The sequence below is a fragment of the Fusarium odoratissimum genome (assembly GCF_000260195.1).
Source record: "Fusarium odoratissimum NRRL 54006 unplaced genomic scaffold supercont1.22, whole genome shotgun sequence".
Classification (NCBI taxonomy): domain Eukaryota; kingdom Fungi; phylum Ascomycota; class Sordariomycetes; order Hypocreales; family Nectriaceae; genus Fusarium; species Fusarium odoratissimum.
The window spans coordinates 620,987-643,460 of NW_022158707.1; the positions used below are offsets into that span (position 1 = coordinate 620,987).

Sequence of the window (22,474 nt, forward strand, 5' to 3'; positions counted from 1 at the left end):
TTAATTGATTAGAGCAGGATGATTTCATATCCTATTTATCAGCCATCTTTTTGGCATGAAGAGGTGACTCTTGCTGCTATGACTGCTTTCTGTTTTGACATTAGGATACCCTATATCACTAGCAGGGACAGGTTAAAAACTAGGATATTATGCATAGAGTATTAATATAACACAGCATACTTGGACAATAACAGCCTCTCACATATTTAAAAATTAACATCTAGCGAGAATTAGTAATTAGATAATTATTCTCTGCAGTATAAACAAACTTTGTCTGCTACTATCATCCTCGTTGGTTCTGTGCGGGCTTCCTGTTCTAGCTTTGCCAAGTTATAAGAGCCTAGCTCATGAATGGAATCATCAAACCACAGCCAGTTCGAAGCAATCAGGAGCCAAAGATGACAAACAAACATCGCGGCTATAGACGCTCATCTCATCCCAACATTCAGGCTGCCGCGGTTATTACCCAAAACAGTCTAGCCACTCAATCATTAAACTTTCGGCTCATCGAAATCATAGCCGAGAACCATGTGATATCGTCAGATTCAACGGCTGCCGGAGAAAAACGCTCAATTCACTTCACTTCATAAAGCAAGTGAAAAGGCCCGATACTTATGAACAGCATATTTACCGTGCCGCACTCACGATTTCATCAGTATCATCTGGTGCGTGGAAAAGGACCGATGTGACCTGATGAGCTAAGCCCAGGGGAGCATCTCGAGTGCGGGGATGACGGGATGATCAGCGAACCTACCCCAGAAACGTCATGAGGCTAAATCGGGTTTTCTGGGGTTGAGGTTGCTATTGGTTACAGAGGTTGGAGATTCTCGGCGTAATTAATTCGATAGTGCAGTTGGAAATATGCGAGACGTGACCGTTTCGTGATGGGGAACGATTCCGCGTCTTTTTGAGTTGGATATATAAGTCGGATCATCCTTCCAGTGATCTGCATCAACAGTCCCCTCTGTCTTTCGTTCCCCACTGCCATTCTTTCTTCCGGCATTCACGGAGAATGTTTACTCAGATCTTGTATGGCCTCACGGCCTTGTCCGCCCTCCAAGGCCAGGTCACTGCATCGCCCGGCGGTTCTAGCCTCGATCGCTTCATCTCCAAAGAGGCCGACATCTCCATCAAGGGCGTCCTTGCCAATATTGGCGCCGATGGCAAGCGAGCTCAGGGCGCTGCGCCTGGTGCCGTTGTAGCAAGTCCATCGCGAACAGACCCAGACTGTAAGTCAATATCCAAGATAGTATCGAAAGTCGTTGACTGAGAGGCTTTCCAGACTGGTACACATGGACCCGAGATTCCGCGTTGACGTACAAAGTCCTTGTTGAGCGCTTCATTCACGGAGACAAGTCTCTTCAACGCAAGGTCGACGAATACGTCTCTGCCCAAGCCAAACTCCAGGGCGTCACCAACCCATCCGGTGGTCCCGAGTCTGGCGGTCTTGGCGAGCCCAAGTTCCACGTCAACCTCACAGCATTCACAGGATCTTGGGGTCGCCCTCAACGCGATGGCCCTCCTCTGAGAGCTACTGCATTGACTCTGTACGCCAACTGGCTTGTTTCTCATGGCGACCGCTCCAAGGCCATCAACAAGGTCTGGCCCGTCATTGAGAAGGATCTTGCATACACCGTCAAGTTCTGGAACAGAACCGGTTATGATCTTTGGGAGGAGGTCAACGGATCTTCGTTCTTCACCCTCTCTGCTTCTCATCGTGCTCTCGTCGAGGGAGCCGCTCTTGCTAAAAGGCTTGGCAAGTCTTGCTCCGACTGCGCAGCCAACGCCCCTCGTATTCTGTGCTTTATGCAAAGCTTCTGGACCGGCAGCTACATCGACTCGAACATCAACGTTAACGATGGCCGCAAGGGTCTTGATGCCAACTCTATTCTCTCGTCAATTCACACTTTTGATCCTTCCTCCAAATGCACTGAATCAACCTTCCAGCCATGTTCATCAAGGGCTCTTGCGAACCATAAGGCAGTAGTGGACTCTTTCCGATCTATCTATGGTGTTAACAAGAATAGAGGTAAAGGAAAGGCCGCCGCCGTTGGTCGATATAGTGAGGATGTGTATTACGATGGCAACCCTTGGTATCTTGCTACTCTTGCTGCTGCCGAGCAACTGTATGCTGCTGTCTACCAGTGGAACAAGATTGGTTCTATCACTGTTGATAGCGCGTCGCTTTCTTTCTTCAGTGATCTCGTACCCAAGGTTTCCAAGGGTACCTATCGCAAGAACAGCAAGACATACAAAGCTATCGTCAAGGCTGTCACTTCATATGCTGATGGCTTCGTCGCTGTTGTGCAAACCTATACCCCCAAGGATGGCTCACTCGCCGAGCAGTTCGATAAGTCGACTGGAACTCCCAAGTCAGCTGTTCATCTCACCTGGTCCTACGCTTCCTTTGTCGGTGCCGCCGAGCGTCGTACGGGTGTCGTTCCTCCAAGTTGGGGCGAGAGCGGCGCCAACAAGGTTCCCGCTGTTTGCGAAGCTGCTCCTGCCTGTGACACCACCATCACCTTCAATGTGAAGAACGTTGATGTGACGTCTGATCAGAAGGTTTACATTGTTGGCGGAATCACTCAACTTTCCAACTGGGCTCCTGCTGACGGCATTGCACTTGAGGCATCCACGAGCACCAAGGGCTTGTGGACGGTGAAGGTCAAGATTCCCTCTGATACCAGCTTTGAGTATAAGTACATCAAGAAGACGAGTGATGGGACTGTTACCTGGGAGAGTGACCCGAATAACAGTGCTGCGACGGGCAGCAAGTGCGGAAGCAGCAGTACTATCAACGATGAGTGGAGGTAGGAGTTGGCATGGTAGGGGTTGTAATTAGCTTCTGTTTAAGTTTCGATAGATACAAACGGCTCGATGATAAAATAAAAGCCAAAACAATACTCCGGGCCGATCTTCTCATATCGATGTATGCCACAATCCTTTTCTTATTACTGGTATCCTTTCTCTCATGGCACTACCAGAAAGTGCCGCATCTAATGTCTCACTCCGCTGAGGAAGACTACACAGCTTCAGGATGTTTGGTAATGAATTAGTCAAATCATCGGACGATTCAATGACTACTACGGCTACTCGGCACTTTGACTTCGTGAATTACCCTCTTGTCGAGATTATTGCAGACGATACCAGTAAAAAGTGGGTTAAACCTGCGTGCTCCATCGCCAGACCCAGTTGCCGCATACCAACTATTGGCGAATTGCTGCGTGCCATCTACAGACGTACCTGAAGGATTCGAAGCGAAAGCTTAAAGAATAAATAACACCAGGCTCACATGAATTCATTCGAACAAAGCTTTTTTTGTTAAGCATAAATCAAGTACATATGACCCATAGAAGGACCCAGTGTTAAAAACTTTAACGTAACGTCTAGCCTCGAGTTTTGCAGTTGGTACAGTAGTCCATAATGATAGTCCATGAGTTGGAAAGGCGTATATGTCCGCAGATAATAATACCGTCATTCTCCTTGGAACTCTCACGACTGTAGCGAGAAACATAGTCGCTGTATATCTTGTCATCCTCATACTTATTGATCGCTCTGTCGCAAGCCTCACGAAGTCCCTTCTTAGACAGACCATCGCCGGTGCCGCATTGTCCACCACCATCATTATCTACAGCAGTTTGACTCGGCAATGGAGTGGACACTGTTGAAGTTTCACCTACGCCGACCGACTGAGTGATCTTCGTAACACCTGGGATATTGATGTAGTCGAGTACGTAAGCTGACCAGACCAAGATCGTCCTGTCTATAGTGGTGGTGATGGGTTCTTGGATGGGCCCATCGGTTATCCGACAAAGTTACTGATGTTGGATGAAGTGAGATATCTGTAGTACTTGGTTCAGTTGCCCTACCGTACCGTCGTCGAAAGAGGTATCAGGATCAGACGTGGTGCCAGTGGATAGCTCAGTGGCAGCTGGGTCTTCTCCAGTTGGCTGGTGTGTAGTTCCGCGGAAAGATTGGCTGACTGATGGAGTGACGGGAAGTAACCCGGTCCAGTCGACTTCGATAGAAGTGACAGAAGTGCCACCGCCTTCGGACGACGAGACAGAGATGCTCCCAGTTGGATGACTGGAGGCTCAGAGGCACCATTACCAACGTTTCCATCTGTACCGGTTCCAGTACTGACGCCAGTACTCTCTCGAGAGTGAAGAGAGTGAAGCGTAGTGGCATCAATTAGTTGACGCGTTGAAGTTGGGAGGAGGACGCGAGTGGAAGTACCAACAGCGCTACCATTACCGGGTAGAATAGTGCTGGGGGAATGTGCGGCAGCTGGTGGTACCTCAACGGCTTGAGGATACCTCTTGAGCATATGAGTGTCACCAAGAAGATTGGCCTGAGAGAGTCCTGCCAAAAGACTGAAAAAGATTGCGCCTACGTTCCAGAACGATGTCATGTTGAGAAAATGAGTCGCAATGAGACAATAGGAAATCTTTGAGTGAGTGGTATTTGGTCAGTGAACAAGGACAATGAGACTGTATTATGGTAAGACCCCACCTTTGCTAGGTGCCAGCCAGTATGTCTGAAACAAAACAAATGGAACATTGCATAAAAAAGTCACCAACAACCAATAACCAACACTTAATACAATGACAGCCACAAATCTGTTGATGAGTTTTTCCAACTCTTCTCTGTCATCATCTCACAGACACACCGAGTCGCTTCAGAAATGGATTACGGTCCGCGACCGCAAAACAGACAAAAGATGGAAAAGTGGTGGAATGAGCTTTGCGAGGCTCAAGTCAAACACCTTCCACTTCTGCCTAATCCTCGACCCCGCGCTTTGACGCCGAGTCTGACTCCAGCCGATGAACTTATCTCCAATCTAGTGCCAAGACCACTGTACCAAGAGTCCTGTTTCCGGTTCAAAGTTCCGCCCAATATCCGAAGAGATATTCTTCGACTTGCCTTTGGAGATACACGTCTTCACATGTATTTGAATCGTGACTATCCTGATGTCCCTCCAGAACCAGATTCCAAGTTTCACTGCAGAGTTGTTACGGAGCCCGAGAACTGGGGCTACCAGCGCTTCCCAGTGACTGATGGAAGTCAGGCAGAAGTATGGCAATGGCGGGGCTCCAGATGTCACCGTTACCCTCCCAGTATAGCAAAGGCCCAAGGCCCAATGACTCATGGTGGTTCTAAAGGACCATGGATTGACTTCTGTCGTAATGGAGGCGACCCAGATATCTGTGAAGCTTGGAGGGAAGATGAAGGCCCTTCTGCTTGTAATATCGGGGTAATCGGTTGGCTCTTATCATGCAGACAGAAGTAAGCGAAACTCCCTTATTTGCTCTCGAATACACCCCTTGTTTTGGTACTAACAGATAATCGCAGCTACATGGAGACGATTGACATTTTGTATTCTACCAACATGCTGATACTCGGTGAAGCATGTATGGTCGAACATCTTCCCTCCCTCATCCCCCCTCAGCGACTCGAGATGATAACTTCTTTGGAAATCACCTGGACGCTGAAATCGTATTTCACCGCCGATCAAGACTACGATAATATGGATGAGAGACATCTGAAGTCCATATTTGATCTTCTGTCACCGTCAAAGTTCCCTGCACTCCGTCGACTTCACATCTGGTTCGCCAAAGATCGGGCAGCCTGGCTCAGTGTTCATGGCATCGAGGCTTGCGAGAAGGTTATCTTAGAGCACTTGGATTCATTTGTACAATTTAGGCGCGATCTACAGGAATGTGCGTTTGCGCTTCCTCGTTGCTTCTTCAAAAGGAAATACGCGGCTGCCAGAGGAGTGACCACGGATGAAACCGAGGAATTGAGACACTCCCTGCAAGATTACTCGTACCGACAAGTGTGGCGAGATCTCCATGGAGATATGACTGTCGTGCAGTTGCCGTACGTTGACAGCTATCCCAAAGTTCCTTATCACATAACCGCGAGGGATGATCAGGCTGCTGGATATTGGATTCTTGAAGCACCTTACGACGATCTGCCGGTTTATCGCACTACCAGTCCTCCTCCTGCATGTATATGTCTGAGATCCAGTTCACCACACAACCCTGTATCACCACGCAGCGCTCGATCAGGAAACAGTCCTAGGACACCATGCTACTGTCCTATGTCATCCGGGTACAGTCCTACATCACCACCATCCCGCCTCCCATCACCAAGCGGCTCAGATCAGCGTAGGGTCACTGAGATAGATCATACCTAGAGGTTAACAAAAGGCCAATTTGCACTTCGATGGGCTTACCTGCTTGGGGTCTAGAATTAGCTAATGTACCTAGACTGGACAGATAGTTCTTCTTACAGCTAATCAAAACCAGGGAGTGGGATCGAGGCTTTTGTGGCTGATCGTGGCCACAAATGCTTGTGTCAGATAATCATTGTTTGCGTAGACCTATCTATTCACGATTTTGATCCCTGCCTCTTCTCTCTGGGTGTCGACAATTATTGATCTTCTAGAAGCTAAAACTAATGACGATTTGGTGGAATGACGATAGTTCCTTTGTCGTGAATGAACAGACTTTCAAGCATTCCCTCATGTTCCAGAGTAGCCATCATAGACATGGATCCACAACAAGGGTTCAACATCCATGCACTTGTCAAAGAATTTCTCTTTCGGATTCGTGTCGTTACACAATTTGCACATAGCTTGGCCTGGCTCCTCAGGGTCGTGGTAACATTTGCACCTTCCTTTCCAATACTTTTGCTCAACAATACAGTCCTCGCACTAGCAAGTCGTCAGAGTGCCCAATGTCGACATTGGCTTGGGGCATGACATGCATTTCCCTACCAGCAGCCTTTTCTCTAGAGATTGTGCATTACACATCACACCGTTTTAGATCGTCTTTCGTTTCCCTCACTTTGCATTGTGAGCAGACGCCTTCCAGAACAACAACTTCTTTGTCCTCCCTACTGAGAAGCTCCGAGTACTGGTTGTTAGTGTTGTAATGAGGTTCGCAGTCATGGCAGAAAAGTGCTGGGCCGTAGGTTGATGCGATACACGTCATGAACCGCCCTGAAGGCTCAGTTTTGGCTGGAACCTTGGACTTTTTTGAAGGGTCGGGTATGACTGAATAATCGACAGGCTTGAAGAAAATATCGCGAGGAGCCGCGGCTTGCTTCTCCCAGCAGGCTTGGCATCTCAAACTGAACCAGGGTTCTACCCTCTTTGCACAGCCAATGCAATGTCTACGACCTTCGCAATAGAGCTGGGTCTGCGCCTCCGTTTTCATGTTGTTGGTATGGACTGATACAGTCGGATGCTGTAGAATGCTAAAGCTGGGCTGCAATTGATGGGTGATGTCGGGATCTATTGTGGTTTGTAGCAATCGCTGCAGTAAGGAGGGAATTATATAGCTCAGAAATAACATTCTTCTACCCACTGTTGACTTCGAGGTATCAATCAGAGTCGAATGGAAAGATCCATGGCGTGTCATTGACTCAATGAGGAACTTTGTCGTGATGCTTGTCATGGATTGATCTACGTTCACTGCAGGGCCAGCCTGGAACGCGAGCCCAGATACCCATCAGCTTCAGTGCCTCTGGACTGTGACTCGGGTAACGTAAGCCCTGATTGATTCTGGTATTCTCCGTGTATCAGCTCTCTTTGGATAACAGGTGTGATCAAAGGCCATCAGGGAAGGTCCGCTTCTCAGCACTGTCAAGTCATTCACTAACACTCTGCGAACCCGGCCATGGGACTCGGTCTGGATGGTGGTAGCTGCAGCGCTCATGATCGGGGGAGCTCTAAATAATGTATGCAGCTTTGTTGAACTTCTACTTAGAATACGATTGCCCCTCCATCTACGACAATATCCGTCCCGTTCATGTAAGTTCCCGCTGAGCTTGCCAACAACAACACCGCACCCGTCAACTCGCAAGGAGCGCCCATACGGCCACTCGGGTTCCGCTCTGCCCATATCTTACGATGCCCAGATATCCCGTCGCCGTCATTCAAGATGGTGTCCATATATCCAGGACTGATTGTGTTTGTGCGAATGCCATAGCGAGCCCACTCGGCGGCCAGACAGTTCTTGAGCGTCAGTAAGGCTGCTTTGCTGACATTATAAGCCGCTTGGGGCTGGGGATAGTTGACTCGGTGTGCTGAGATGGAAGACGTGAAGGTGATTGATCCTCCAGTACCTTGTTTGACCATCTGACGGGCGACAGCTTGTGCACAGATGAACGATCCAGTCGTGTTGATGTCAATGATCTTGCGCCATTGAGATACAGGCGTTTCCAACGTCTCGACACATCCAACAACACCCACGAAGCAGACGAGACCGTCAACTGAACCGAGACTTGCTACTGTCTCGTCAACAGCTTCTTGTACTGCCCTTTCGTCTGTAACGTCGACCTTCATCGTCGTGATTCTGGTGTGAGGGAAACGAGCTTGAAGAGACGCGACTTCCTGCTTGGCTTGTACTGGATTGACATCGAGGATTGCAAGACCCTCAAGTCCGTGTTCCAACAGAGCGTTGCATGAAGCAAGCCCAAGGGTACCTGTACCTCCAGTGACGATGAAGTTGCCGCGCACTGCAAATCGCTCCTTAGCTCCAGTGGCGGGATCAATGGCGATTTTGTTGCTTGGTGGTGCAGTCAAAGACGATGCTGAGCCGTCGCTGAGGACCATGGAGGGGACTGCTCTCGCAGTAAGCGCGTCCCTATCAGGAAGCTCTGTAGCACCGGGAGCCATTTTGACTGCGTCTATAAATCGGAGAATGGGGGAAAGATGATGAAATGAGTGTGGCTGGTCTGGACTTTTTAGTTACCACGAATTCACCTTTATAACCTGAAGCAAGTGCCCCACGTCCGATACTGCATCGGAATACTGTCACCCGAGAGGTTACAAAGGCTGTACATACAACGGTGGAGACGAGGTCCAATAGCATCTACAAGTTCGGCTCTTGTTCTATTGAATATTCTGCAATGTTCCAACTTTTCTACCGGTTCATTTCTGCGACTCTTTCTGGCCCATGACCGCAATGGATGTTATTTACGCACAACTTGAGCGACGCGCGCTGAGCCTTCTGGAGCAATCACACCAACAATCCTCAGATGCCAGGGCCATTATTATTCTGGCTGGCCCTCCAGGATCCGGAAAGTCAACTATCGCTTCTCAAGTCGTACAGAGAATCAATGCCCGCCATCGAACTCCGATCGCAAAAATTCTTCCAATGGATGGATATCATTACTCGCGCTCGCATCTCGACAGTCTTCCAAACCATGTCGAAGCCCATGCACGAAGGGGAGCGCATTGGACATTTGACGGCCAAGCGGTTCTTGACATGATCAAGCAACTACACGCGTCGCGAGAGAGACCATTCACTACGTTATACGTGCCGAGCTTCGATCATGAGATAAAAGACCCCGTTCCTGGTGCCATTGACATAAGTCCAAATGTCAAGATTGTTTTGGTGGAGGGCAATTGGCTCTTGTACAATGAGCACCCTTGGAACCAGATTGTCAATTATGCAGACGATACTTGGTTCGTTGATGTTGACCCTCAGTTGGCATTTCGGAGAGTTGCGAAAAGGCATGTTGCATCTGGCATTGAGAAGACACTAGAGGCGGCGATGGACAGAGCAAGGAACAATGACATGAAGAATGGAGAGGATATACGGCGTTGTCTGATTCAGCCGATCATCGAGGTCGAAAGTGTTGAAGACGCGTGAGCTACTCTAGTTGCGTCGAGTCAGTAAAACTGCAGTTTGGCTTCAATAAGCTCATGAGGCTAATTGGTCTACTTCGAGCTTCTGACCACCCCCATATTTGTCGGTCTCCAGGCCTCCGAAGGTGGTTACTCCGCACTTAGTGGCCGTTGCATGTGTCGGCCAACAGTGCTCCGATGAATGAATGACGCTAGTTCGAACCTTGCCCTCACGATAACTCCCCCTTCTCTTCGTAACAACGCGTGCATATGCGAGACTAAAGATGGGTCGTCCTCCGATGCACGGCTCTTCGAGCCAGCTCCGAGCTTGTCTCAATTGTCAGAAGCGCAAGAGCCGATGTCAACCTAGTGTCAATGGCCCCGGGCCATGTTCCTACTGCGCCCGCGCGGGCAAGGACTGTAGTTTCGTGAACCCACCTGACAGGACACGGCTTACGCGGAAGAATCTCGATGCAATAGAACAGCGCTGTAATAGGCTCGAGGCTCTCATCCGGTCACTACACCCGGGTATGGATATTGATGTCGCTCTTGGTAACCTAGAGGCTGGCCAAGAAGTTATCAGACGGACAGAGCAAGAGTCGGACGATGATTCGCCTGAGCACGAGGAACCAGCGCACGAGTACGAATGGAGTGAACCATCATTGCCACCAGATTTCGACTGTCAGAACGATGAAGCCGGAGCTATGGATGGTATGGCTACGCTGAACAGCCTTGATGCTGGATATTTAGGTATGTCGTCCTATCATCCATTTAATCACCTAACAAAATGGTTCAGAATCTGACTCTCACCAGGCAGTAGTTCGGGTGCCAACTTACTACAAGAAATCGCATCGATGCTCCCAGAGCTCGCGGCGTCAAATTCCCCTGCCACAAGTCACGGGAAATCTCCCAGCCAGACGCATAAGTCGAAAGCGTCACTTGATCCGCCAAATCTTGCAAATGAGTCATTGACAAGCTATCTAATCGATGCGTACTTCTTATTCTATAACGTCTCGTATCCGATCCTTCACGAACGATCATTCCGTCAGAAACTTGCCGCTCGGGGCATGCGGCGTGCTAAGTCATCATGGAACATCATCTACTACCTGGTCTTGGCCATCGGCCATTGGATATCGACTTCGGATAAACACCACGCAGTATCTCGGTTCTATACCGCGGCGAGGAATGCTCTGTCAATCCACATGTTGGAGTCAGGGTCACTCGAGACTGTCCAAGCACTTCTACTGATGGGCAACTACCTGCAGAAGATGGATAAGCCAAACACAGGCTACCAGTTCATTGGCATCGCATACAAAATGGCACTTGGGCTTGGGATGCATCGGGAAACGCCGAACATGGAAGACAACGTTGGGCTTGAAAGGCGGAGGCAGTTGTTCTGGGTTCTTTACTGCTTCGATAGCGGGTTTAACATTACAACTGGGAGACCACCCTATGCGCAAGAAGGCATCATTGATACCGCGATACCAAGAAATGTCGACGATAAGGTAATCAAACTTCGATGGCTTTGCTTAAAAAAGAAACGTTAAGCATGATATGCTAACAACAACAGGATCTTGAACCCACCATGCCAGTGCCTCCTGAAGTCAACACGCCAACGACACTATCCGCCATCATCGCACAAGCAGAACTCGCCAAGCACGCAAATTCCCTATATCTCGAATATCTCACAGCGAAAACAGCAAACACGAAAGTCGAGTACCAAGTCGCCGAGACCATAGAGCAAACCCTCACCGATTGGCGGCAGCGGCTCCCACAGTACTTTACTTCTGTAGACGTCCCAGTATGGTTCACTGGTCCACGGGCTGTTGTTTTGTGGAAGGAGCAGAACCTGCGAATTATCCTCTGGCGTGGAAGCAAGCGGAGCCATCCATATCTCCCCAACAAGACTAATGCCGAGACACGCTGTCTTGATGCTGCTATGCAAAGCATAAACGACATAACCACTTTCTGCAGTGCAAATGAGGGTATCCTGCATCTGGGCATTGTCTGGTATGCCACATACTTTCTGTTCCAAGCCGCCCTTGTTCTTGAAGCGAGCTACCTTGACCGCGAGGCCCATGACAAGCTCGATAACGAGACGACGGACTGGCGAATGATGGTCTACAAAGCGCAAAGTTGTTTGGTGACTTTCTCAAGCAGGAGCAGATCAGCCAAGAGGTGCTTGGAGGTGCTGGAACTCATAAACAGAAGGGCAGAAACAGCAGCGAACACTCGGCGAACTGTTCTCACTGTGCCCGAGCTTGTTGAAGAAGCCCCAATTGCGCTCCAAACCCCAGTACTTGATACTGAGACATCACAAATACCGGTGGATCTACAGACTCTTGGTGATGGGGATCTGTCGATGGGCGCCTGGACACTGAACGATGATGGATCAGATCCTACGATGAGGATGATTCTGGATAATACTCCATGGGGCTACCTCGATAATACACCTATGGACACCCTGTTCGGCGATTGGTTTCCCCAAGATACATTTGAAGGATAACAAGTTGGGAAGTTTGTATCTCGGCATTCCTGAACACTAAGGAAGTACATAACCACCGTCAATAATTATGTCTGATCCAGTGGTATAAGTGGAAGCGTCACTGGCCAAATACAGATACAAGCCCTTGATTTCCTTCACATGGCCCTGCCTGCCGAGCACCGACATACGATAAGCTTCGTTGAGTGCCAGTGGACCAGCTCCCATCTTGGTATCGAAGAAACCGGGCGAAACAATGTTGACGCGGGCGAATTCTCTCCACTCGCGAGCTAAAGACTTGCCAAAATGCGTCACGAATGCTTTAGTGCCATTGTAGATAGGCTGGTCAACAGGGACGTTGACGATGTGTGCGCTCATACTAGAGGTGATGATGAGAACACCGTTGCCTTGGCGCTTGAAGACTTCGCCGACGTGTTTGGAGCAGTAGACAACGCCATTGACTGAGAAGGGTCAAATGGGCACTCGGTGGGGGACACGGGATGGACTTGACGTACCGTTCACGGACATTTGTTTGTCGAATTCGGGGAGAGTCTGTTCCAGGATTGGCTTGCTGATAGCCATTCCCGCATTAGCAACGAAGACGTCTATCCTGCCAAAGTCCTCTACGACTTGCTTTACTGATTTTTGCACGGAGTCAGCGTCGGATACTGCCGTCATGTTAGCTTCGTTCCATTACACTTCAGCACGTCGCGAGAGACATACCGTCGACTTTGTAAGCAGCAGTTTTGATATTGTGTTTTGTCCCGAGATCTTGGGCTTTCTGGATAGCTACATCATTCCTAAAAAGAAATGTCAGTCATTGTGCAGAAATCTTATTAGGCGTGGTACGACTTACGAGTTGTACCATAACACGACATGAGCGTTGGCCTCGGCCATTCCCTCCGCAACAGCATAGCCAATACCGTCAGCGCCACCAGTCACGACAACCACCTTGCCAGTCATCTTGAATTGCTCCAAGACATTGGTAGGGGTGTTGGGAAAGGGTCTAGGGAAGCCATCCCGTAGGACGGTACAGTCAGATTCGTTCATAGACATTTTAGTGGCGATCTTGTAGTTTGGTGTAGAACAAGTATTGGCTACATTCTCAGTAATGGAGAGAATATTTATAGGCTTATTGGTGATTTGTTGATCTCCATCACTGTCGGGGTTCTGTCGCCCGATACAAGCACAATAGCGCAACTGACTCGCTCCCGTGGCTGGCTTGAGCGGGGTCACGGCTCACTGTGACCGACACCATTGAGAGGTCAGTAAATGCCGTGATTGGGTGTTTGAGTTCCGTGGGACTTGCCGTTCGGTGACCACAGATTGGCTTCTTGAATCTAGAACTGCCCATGTCGGAGTTTGCTCTCCCTTCGTGGCCATCTGTGTCATCAGGGAGTTGGAATCCGGGGCAAGAGGCAAATGGCATGTTGAGGACCGATACCTTGCGATATGGTTGATTTGAATCTGGGAAACGTCTATAGTTGCTGGACCAAGATAATAATTGTAATGGCGGTATCTGATAATGCTTCAGAGAACAAGGCAAAGGAAGAATAGTAGAAAGTGAACACAGTAGGCCTGAACGGAGACTACCTGGACCTGCCCATCTACATCATCATCGGAGTATCCCTTTTGGATTAAAGGCTTTGCAGTCGGCCATCCTCTCCGCCGCCGCTAGCGATTCCGTTTCGATAGAACTTGAGCCTTGGTCCTAGCTCTCCCCGCACTTGAACACCAACCTTGAAACCAACCTTGAACCTCTTGATATTGATCCCACTAGTTTGGGACCTAATCTCGAAGAGGGCATTCCCCGCGGGGAAGATCTGGGGTCTGGAACTCCCCCGGAGTTCAGTCGACCGTAAGACTATAAATGGACAGTCCTCTGCTTGAGATGTTACCGTATCTATTTAATCGACTGGCTTCCCTTTTACTGGGATATCTAATCTATCAGACCAACTTCAATCTCTAGTGCCTAATTGCCCAGACCACCATTGCAGCAACATGACTTCCAAAGATTCGGAGAAACCGACTGTCGTCCACGACCCAGAGCCGATTGACTTCTTTACCAAAGAGTCGCTGGGCATGAATAACCAAGTATACGAGACCAAGTTTGCAGGTATGATCCCATCAACCTCAATATCCTTATGGCCACTGACCAGAAGTCTATCAGCCCTTGGACGATGGGCCGTTGTCAAGACCTTTTGGAAGGCTCTCCTTTTCTGCATGATCTTGAACTGGGCAGCCTTGAACGATGGCGTAAGCGTAGTTCTCTGCTACTTCTCTCTCTCTCTGCTAACAATCCTCTGCAGTTCCAGCAACAGATTCCCGGTAACGTCATCCCGATGCAAGCCTTCATCAACACCATGGCCGATACCACGATCAACGGCAAGCCAGCCGTCAGCGCTCGAGTCGTCTCCTACTGGCAGGGTTTCGCTGAGATGTCCAAGACCCTTGGCATGTTCACAGGTGGTTATTTTGCCGATAGGTTGGGTAGAAAGTAAGTCTTTCTACTTGCTTGGCTCTGTCAATATGCTGACTAGTCTCTTCAGGAAGGCTCTCTGCGGTGCGATCGTTATACTTCTCGGAGGCTCTATTGCCGAGATCACAGCATCTGGCTGGAAGAGTTGGCTTGGAGCTGCCGTTCTCGTTCGGCTCGGTGTTGGACTTGCACAGTCAATCCTCATCACATATGTCTCGGAGCTCACGCCTTTCCAGATTCGAGGTCTGATGATTGGTGCTTATCAGCTCTGCCTTGGTATCGGACAGCTCATCAGCGCGATTGCTACGCAGCTCATTACTATCCATCAGCCGACCAAGTGGCGACCTCTTATTGCCACTGAGTTTATTTTCACTGGAGTATGTATCTACCGTTATCATTGTAGCGTCGGAAACTGACTGTCCTCTCTAAGCTTCTTATCTTGATGGTATGGCTCGTTCCCGAGTCTCATATCTACTACGCTCGAAAGGGAGAGGACGACAAGGCCAAGAAGTCTATGCTAACACTCTACGGTAACATTGACGGCTACGATGTGGTAAGTGCTTTCTCATAGACATATACAGCTACTAGTATTGACATTGTCTCCTCCTAGGAACACGAGTATCGTGTCATCCAGCATGGTATCGATGCTGAGAGGCAGCTTCATCTCGAGTCCAAGTCCTCGTCCTTCTTTGAGATCTTCGACAAGCATAACTGGCGCAGGACATTGGCCGGATGCATGGGTATTTGCAGTCAATGGGCTGCTGGAGCACCAATTGTGTTTTCCTACTCAACAGTGAGCATTTTCTGCAATCGTGTATGTTGTCCAGAGCTGACATGTTGCCAGTACTTCTTCGCTGTTGCCGGTCTGAAGGATCCCTTTCTCGTCACCATCATTACGTGAGTACAGGGGTACCAAGTCTGCCACTTCCCCTCAACTAACTTCACTAGATTCGTGCTACTCATTATCGCCATTGTGTCATCCCTCGTCGCGTGCGAGTTCATCGGTCGCAGACCTCTCCTCGTTGGGCGAGTACAAATCAGAAAGCAGATGAAGCCTTCGCTGACCGACTATCTAGTGGATGTTTCGCCATGATGCTTTTCAATGTCGGCCTCGGAACTACTGGATTCTTCAAGAACACGGCCTCCGATAAGGCGGCCTTGGGCTGTCTTCTCCTCTGGGTTATCGCTTACGGCTGCTCAGCCGGACCGATCGGTTTTGTTGCAGCTGGCGAAACCTCTACCCCACGTCTACGAGCCCAGACGACCTCATTCAATTTGGGCTGCTATGGTCTTGGATTGTAAGTTACCTTTTCCGATACATGTACTGTTGGCTAACCTATCATCTCCAGTGTTGTCTTCCAATGGACCGTCTCGTACATGATCAGTCCGGATGCTGGTAACCTTGGTGTCAAGGCTGTGTTTGTCTGGGCTGGATTATTGGTACCCACGACTGTTCTTCTTTGGTTCTTCTATCCCGAGGTCAGTGCTACCCAAATGGCTACCAAGCGATTTATATTAACATTCTTAGACCTATGGTCGAAGTTACTGGGAGCTCGACGAGCTTTATTCCCGAAATATCCCTGCTTGGCGATTCAAGAATACTCCAACTTTGGTTGACGAGAGTGGTGGCAAGAATCGAGCTCTTATGTCTGGTCGAAATGACCATTCGAAGAACCAGAATACCATGACTTGATCGATACAAGGATACTCATCAAGGTAAAATGAATGGTCTTTATTAAACCTGGCTCGGCATCTAAGCTACTGAACTGTGCTATCGGTGCCGTTTCTTGTACCAATGCACGAGGTCGATGATTCCTCATCTCTTCTGTTACCTTCCATGTATATATAAGTATTTCAGCCAGAACCCTTCCCATTTCATGCAACCAGACAAAATTCACGTGATAAGCAAGAGTGAAGATGATAACTGAGATTTGACTGTATTCAAGATCCTGCCCCGTTCAAACCTCAACGCTGCCTACTGACGAATGAGAAAGCCAGCCCATCGCCGTATATGAAGGACCTTAGACCCAGTGAGTAGTAGCGCCATAGTTGCCGCCATCAGCAGGGCGAAGAAAGTCACTTCGAGTGATCTTGCCATCAGCCTGTCGACGTCCCTTGACAAGGCTAGTAGAAGTAGCCTTGAAGTCCGCATCCTGCCAAGATCCACCCTTCTCCCAGTTGTTACCCTTACCCTTCACCGAATTGAGCGTGTTCTGCTTGCTCAGGCTGCTGGAGCCGGCATTGTTGGCAGCAAGATTATTCTCGTAGGTAGCCTTGGAAGAGCGTTGGTTGAAACCTTCCTCACGGTTCTTCCAAGCAGTGTTGTGGATGAGAGTCATATCACCGGGCATGTTGTTGTCGCTGAAGCCACGGCGATTGCGGAAGGAGAAGTTGTTGCGAGCGACATGGTTGACGTTGGCTCGGTTGGCGGGTGATCCACCGCCGAGTTTGATGCCAATGCCGTCTCCTCTGTGAGGGTTGAAGTTCCACCGGTTCACGCCGTTGTCGAAGATGATGTTGTCAAGGATGGTGACAGAAGATTTGAACTCGTATAGATCGATACCATCATCAGAATTCTCGTAGCTGCGAATACCACGGATGATGTTGCCAGCGCCAGAGCCTTCCTTGATAGCCATACCATCAGCATTCTGGCCATTGTTGCGTGGATCAGCGTTGTTGTAGGTGTCAAGATAAACGATCTCGTTGTTCGAGATGCTGTTCTGCATGTGGAAACCAGTCTCGTAGTTGCTGTGGGTAGTCAAGCGCTCGAAGTAGTTGTTGTGTGAATCCTTCACGTAGACACCGTAAGGGCCCTTGGTGAGAGTGATGTGGATGAATCTCCAGTACTCTGCCTTCTCGACATGAAAGATACCGCGATCCTTGCCAGCGAGACTGGCGCCAAGGGCAGCCGGAGTACCAGGCATCTTGTCACCGTCAATGATGACTTCTTCATTGTTGTAGGACCTGATGGTGTACGGCTTGCTGGAGGAGCCTTTCTTGGTGAAGTGGATGTTCTTAGAAGGGCGGTAGGTACCCTTTCGGAGATAAATGGTGTCTCCTGCACTAGCAGCATTAACTGCAGCCTGGATGTCGGCAAGAGGGGAGCTGCTAGAGCCGGAACCACTGCTCGATCCATTAGGGGCGACGAAAATGTCCTTGGCCAGGGCTGCAGGCAACACGGCGAGTATGTACTTGAAGAGAAGCATGATAAAAGAGTGTAAATGGAAGCGAGTCAATGAAAGAGTGACATAGAAAGTAATGAGAAGAATATCTTGGTTCAAGCTCACATTTGGTTTCATGAGGCTTCATCTTTCCTTTTGTAGCTCCAACTACCCATGCTTTCACACGTCCTTCCGAAAGCTCGGGTTTCCAGCGATGCCACTGTCATTATACAAATGGCACTTGGCGCCTCGGCACTCTTGGCTGTGTGGGTTGCTGCAGAAGACTACGAGTAAGAGCTCAAGCCAAAGCCAAGATGCAGTAAGCTTAAATTTCCACAAATGACGGAGAATTTCATCTCGAATCTCTAGTCACTTTTTCCTGGCCCAAGCCACGCGTCATATTTTACAATCGGATGTGATTCCCATAATGGTTGTTGCGGAGCCTACTGTCCCGAGTTTTGATTGAAGCCAAGATATCCAAGAAACGATCGGGCCGTGTCAGTCTGTCAAGACTCTTGGCTAGTTTGAAACCACGAGAGAAGACCTTGGCAACTGTTGAATGCGACATTGACCAATGATATAAACCCCACTCTAATCTCAAGGCAGGTTGTGATCGAGTTATTTATCCATTATCAAAAGTTGATTGTCTTATGTTCAAGATAGAACGACTATCGATCTCATGAGTGACAACTCAAGCAGTAAAATGATACAAGCTTGTATTCAATTCCTGCTAACCGTTTCTATTACAATTGCCTATAGCAAAGTACCATTTTAATCCAGCTGTATAATCTATTATTCCAATATTATCCTGTTCCCATCACAAGAGCTCCTCATCAAATCATCCATCTCTATTGCGCTTTCCGGGTCAGGCGTAACTATCCATCTTCGTTGCTTAGTAGGCGTAAACCAGTTCCGGCCCCAGAGTACCGTAGTCCCCGGAGCCGTAGGGGTTCGATGATGTGACCTGCTGGCCGTTCACATCGCTCACGCCGAACCAAGCAAGTTCCTTATCTCTCACGGCGGTGATGACAGCAAAAGCAGGAGCAGGCTCGGTAACATAACCCCAAGAGATACTCAAGTTCGATCCATCAGTGCAAGGTTCGTTGGCCCAACTTTCTGTAGCAGCATTGGAGCCAGGCATACGGATGATGGTACATCTCTCAGTCTTGCCATCAGCCTCAATTATGAAGTTATAGTCGCATCCATCGTCATCTTCACCGCAATAACGCGTGAGATTCTGGATGGCCCAAGTCTTGCCGAAAATAGGCATGGGGCCAGGGTATATACCAGGCACTGGTTGGACGCCGTTGGTCGGGACGGGAAAGGAAGGGTGAGTTGCGGCTGAAGTCACAGTGTAGGTGATATGAGCTGAAACGCAAAGTTCTGGGTGAGCTGGGCTGCATCCCCCAGGGGCAATAGGAATTGGGGTGAAGGTCGGGGGAAGTCCCGTATGGTAAGGCGGTGGGCATGATCCAGGATGAGCAGGATTGCAACCTCCTGGAATACCAGGAATGGGAGTGATGGTCTCAACAGGAACTGTATCGTTCTTGCTGGCAGATGGAATCTCTGTCTTGGTGGGCTGCGCCAGAGATGCCGTGGCAGAAGAACAGTACTCGCGGATTCGTGCACTGTCTTCGCCAACACAAGCTGTCAGGGTGCAAGAGCATGCTACTTCTGGTGTCCCAGCTGCGATGCAAGCGTTGTTAGCCTTCTCACATTCATCGTAGGATGTAAGAGGAAGGGCCAACGCGGCTGAGACGAGAGTCAAGACTGTGATGAGCTTGTTCATGACTGGGAAAGAGAGGTGGCTGAAGTTCAACAATTAGGTAATGAGGTGTGAGGATCAAAAGTATATTCGTTCTCTGTTGTGCTGGAATGTCGTCGGTTGATAATGTTTCAATTTCGGATGACATGTCTCGGAGGTTATATAGTCGCATGGTGAAGAAGCCTAGCGTTGATTTTATTAGCATCCCAACCTCGTGCTTACTGTGCCATTTTCTCCCATGACATACCCCAAAGTTTGAGCCAGAAAGGGCCCTCTGTCAAAAGCCTCCACTCTTCAAATGGTTTACCAATGCTGAGACGGCCGACTTATGGGTTTGACATCAGAATCGCACTACAGAAGGCCCAGCCACTATCATTATGATCGTTTTACCTCTTTTACAGCCGAGCTACTGCTGAGCAACTGATCATTTTCGTGGCCAGCTACTCAACCAACCTCCGATCTACACAATGGCTCCGCTAACACGAGAGGTTCATTGAGGGTCTAGAACGAACGTAGCAAAGACGTTAGTCTTACTGGCAAGCGAGAAAAGTCTAATTGACGCTCGACGAATCAGGTTGGCGTGCCGTGCATATAGCACGTTGTTGAAAGGGATGACGTAAACCTTAAATCGATGGTTGCCAACTTCTGGAATGTGACTGATATAATAAAGGATACCATGTTATCATCACGTGGTATTGTGTACATGTTTTTCATCTATCACTGTCTATTTCCTTAGTTAAAGGCTCGTAGCTATGAGGCAAACCAGAGACTTGGTTTTCGCCTTTGGTCCTTACTTCCTTAATTATACTATAACTGACTCTTCCCTGGCAAGCCATTTAGGGCCAAAAATTACTAATTGACTACCGCTTTTCTCTTATACCTCTCTATTTTCATTGCTTTTACAACTATAATATATTCATATTATACAGACTTTTACTTAGAGCTCGGCCGAGGATTTCTGCCTGTTCCTGCTTGATAGACGCTGTTGCGCCGTTCAGATTCCAAACATACTGCTGAAACACATTCTAGTAAAATTGAAGACATTTTGCTGATCGTCTTCGTAGTGAGCTACCACGTAGCTGGCATTGTTGGGACGTTGGAAGCCATAACTAACGGTGCCATTATATGGACCGTCAACAATATCATGATGGTCGATCTTGTCAAATTTGCCGCGCAAGCATGCCAACAGATCAGCCTGTATACCTGGACCGCTTGTGAACTTTCCGCAGGGAGTCTTGCGGGTCTCAATGCATGCGATGACAATCACGGCAATTCCAAAGCCCAACAGGACGCCGGTGTAGAATTTGTACCAGGTTGACGATATGCAAGGCAAGACAGTAGACTTAGCTCCCTTGATTCCCAGGTACCAGGCTGTTATCAGAGCAGTCATTCCGATCACGCCTAGGTAGAAGATAATCACCACGAAAGTTGTCGTAGTGTAGAAAGTGTCTCCGTGCGGGACCATGAAGGACAGGGCCAACCCCAGGAGAGCGAGGAGCACTAGAGCGTATGTGCATCGAAATGTTCTGCTGCCCCAAAACCTTGAGTTGTGAAATCTTTCGGGTTCAATCGTCGCAGGATTGGCAGCCAATAGCTCGAAGGATGTCGTGCTGCAGCCGATGGGTTGTGGAGAACCAGCAGGGATGTCCTCCATCGAGGCGAATGAGAACTCGTCCGTAAGCCAGAGACAGCTGCACAGCCTCAACAATCCGAAAAGTGCGATGGGAAAGAAAATGATATCGACAGCCATCAACAGTGTGAAACTTGGGGCAGAAGGGTCAATTTGACTGCCCAATAGCAGGATTATGGCCTGCATGCCCTGAACGGTAATAATGAGAGTCTTGATCGCGTCTCTTGACAACAAGGTAACCCTGTCTCCATCGGGTAGTTGAACACAACGCGGTCGGCTGTACGCGATCATCTCTTCAGATCCATCCCAGCCTTGGTCAGTCCAAAACAAAGCATTGCTGGCAGCCAGGTCGAATCTATCCCAGTTCTTAGCCCGAATTCGACGGTCAGTGATTGCTCCGTATCGCCAGAGAATGGAAGTCGGGTTGTAGTGGCATATTCTTTCATGCCAAGGTGGTCGACTCAGAGAAAGATAAGTCGGTGAAGGTGCGCCGATGAGAACATGCGCAATGAGCGGAGCCAAACAAAGAGTGAGAAGAGTGATCCAGTCAGAAACGGCTATCTCTTGGCTTTGGTACAAGAGAGGATTAATAAACACAGTCATCCTTGGTCTCTCCAGAGGGCTCTGGATATCGACTTCTGGTTAGGGAGTAGGACAACAAAGGAAGTCTTGGACTGAGAAATTCCCCTAAAAATAAGCACTATGGAAAGAATTAGGCTTCTGTAGAAAAGAAGGTCACGCTGAGGTGAATAATAGTATAGACAGCTCCACCTATGCTGACATCTGAAACGTAGTGCTGACAGGAATAAGATTAATACTTAGCTAAACGCTTGGATAATGTGACTATATGTGAAAATCCCAACTTTGACCATCAAAGCAGACAAGCCGATTAGGCCAAGATTAAACAGAGAGGAAAGATATTTTAAAAAGTTATCTTATATTATAATCCTATTAGGCTATATTATATATATATTATTTTTTTATTAATTATATTTAAAAGTTAAAATACCTATTTAATAATATATAAAGTAAAGTAAAAGGTATTAAAATAAGATAATAAAATAAAATACTTATTATTAATATAATATAATATAAGGTATTATATATTATAATAAAAAAAATAATAACCTTAATATTAAGTCTTAGTAGATTATATAACTATTACCTTAAACCTTAAGATCTAATTAAATAAATAGCCTTAATTTATAAGTATAAAAAAAGATATTTTTCTTATTTTTAAAAAATTAAATACCCTTTTTAGTATTATCTTATTAAAATAATTACTATTAAGGCTTTAACCTTAAAAGATTATATTAA

At 48.2% G+C, this 22,474-nt stretch overlaps 11 protein-coding genes across 11 annotated transcripts; 5 read left to right on the forward strand and 6 right to left on the reverse strand.

The window, feature by feature from the left end:
* The first annotated feature begins 562 nt into the window (after positions 1-562).
* Positions 563-2,959, forward strand: FOIG_11736 (glucoamylase). Its single transcript, XM_031212303.1, has 2 exons — positions 563-1,229; positions 1,283-2,959. The coding sequence occupies exons 1-2, from the start codon at positions 1,013-1,015 to the stop codon at positions 2,812-2,814; spliced, it is 1,749 nt and encodes a 582-aa protein (XP_031058280.1). The 5' UTR covers positions 563-1,012; the 3' UTR covers positions 2,815-2,959.
* Positions 2,960-3,311: 352 nt separating this feature from the next.
* Positions 3,312-4,490, reverse strand: FOIG_11737 (uncharacterized protein). Its single transcript, XM_031212304.1, has one exon. It carries the CDS (start codon positions 4,409-4,411, stop codon positions 3,866-3,868), a length of 546 nt encoding a protein of 181 aa, XP_031058281.1. The 5' UTR covers positions 4,412-4,490; the 3' UTR covers positions 3,312-3,865.
* Positions 4,491-4,589: 99 nt separating this feature from the next.
* Positions 4,590-6,314, forward strand: FOIG_11738 (uncharacterized protein). The gene is made up of 2 exons (XM_031212305.1): positions 4,590-5,286; positions 5,353-6,314. The coding sequence occupies exons 1-2, from the start codon at positions 4,685-4,687 to the stop codon at positions 6,197-6,199; spliced, it is 1,449 nt and encodes a 482-aa protein (XP_031058282.1). The 5' UTR covers positions 4,590-4,684; the 3' UTR covers positions 6,200-6,314.
* An 896-nt stretch (positions 6,315-7,210) lies between these two features.
* Positions 7,211-8,772, reverse strand: FOIG_11739 (uncharacterized protein). Its single transcript, XM_031212306.1, has one exon. It carries the CDS (start codon positions 8,684-8,686, stop codon positions 7,772-7,774), a length of 915 nt encoding a protein of 304 aa, XP_031058283.1. The 5' UTR covers positions 8,687-8,772; the 3' UTR covers positions 7,211-7,771.
* A 203-nt stretch (positions 8,773-8,975) lies between these two features.
* On the forward strand, positions 8,976-9,665 carry FOIG_11740 (uncharacterized protein; the record flags this gene model as incomplete). Its single annotated transcript, XM_031212307.1, has 1 exon — positions 8,976-9,665. One exon carries the CDS (start codon positions 8,976-8,978, stop codon positions 9,663-9,665), a length of 690 nt encoding a protein of 229 aa, XP_031058284.1.
* A 259-nt stretch (positions 9,666-9,924) lies between these two features.
* FOIG_11741 (uncharacterized protein) lies at positions 9,925-12,146 on the forward strand (the record flags this gene model as incomplete). The annotated part of the gene is made up of 3 exons (XM_031212308.1): positions 9,925-10,390; positions 10,454-11,145; positions 11,211-12,146. 3 exons carry the CDS (start codon positions 9,925-9,927, stop codon positions 12,144-12,146), a joined length of 2,094 nt encoding a protein of 697 aa, XP_031058285.1.
* FOIG_11742 (uncharacterized protein) lies at positions 11,134-13,221 on the reverse strand. The gene is made up of 4 exons (XM_031212309.1): positions 12,979-13,221; positions 12,846-12,922; positions 12,638-12,790; positions 11,134-12,583 (listed from the first exon to the last, which is right to left on the reverse strand). Exons 1-4 carry the CDS (start codon positions 13,176-13,178, stop codon positions 12,183-12,185), a joined length of 831 nt encoding a protein of 276 aa, XP_031058286.1. The 5' UTR covers positions 13,179-13,221; the 3' UTR covers positions 11,134-12,182.
* A 902-nt stretch (positions 13,222-14,123) lies between these two features.
* Positions 14,124-16,294, forward strand: FOIG_11743 (uncharacterized protein; the record flags this gene model as incomplete). The annotated part of the gene is made up of 11 exons (XM_031212310.1): positions 14,124-14,238; positions 14,293-14,378; positions 14,432-14,619; positions 14,672-14,978; positions 15,032-15,154; positions 15,212-15,394; positions 15,446-15,498; positions 15,550-15,682; positions 15,736-15,899; positions 15,951-16,080; positions 16,130-16,294. The coding sequence occupies 11 exons, from the start codon at positions 14,124-14,126 to the stop codon at positions 16,292-16,294; spliced, it is 1,647 nt and encodes a 548-aa protein (XP_031058287.1).
* Positions 16,295-16,622: 328 nt separating this feature from the next.
* Positions 16,623-17,807, reverse strand: FOIG_11744 (uncharacterized protein; the record flags this gene model as incomplete). The annotated part of the gene is made up of 1 exon (XM_031212311.1): positions 16,623-17,807. One exon carries the CDS (start codon positions 17,805-17,807, stop codon positions 16,623-16,625), a length of 1,185 nt encoding a protein of 394 aa, XP_031058288.1.
* A 631-nt stretch (positions 17,808-18,438) lies between these two features.
* FOIG_11745 (uncharacterized protein) lies at positions 18,439-19,853 on the reverse strand. Its single transcript, XM_031212312.1, has one exon. It carries the CDS (start codon positions 19,549-19,551, stop codon positions 18,655-18,657), a length of 897 nt encoding a protein of 298 aa, XP_031058289.1. The 5' UTR covers positions 19,552-19,853; the 3' UTR covers positions 18,439-18,654.
* A 515-nt stretch (positions 19,854-20,368) lies between these two features.
* Positions 20,369-21,967, reverse strand: FOIG_11746 (uncharacterized protein). Its single transcript, XM_031212313.1, has one exon. The coding sequence runs from the start codon at positions 21,758-21,760 to the stop codon at positions 20,522-20,524; it is 1,239 nt and encodes a 412-aa protein (XP_031058290.1). The 5' UTR covers positions 21,761-21,967; the 3' UTR covers positions 20,369-20,521.
* Between the last annotated feature and the right edge of the window lie 507 nt (positions 21,968-22,474).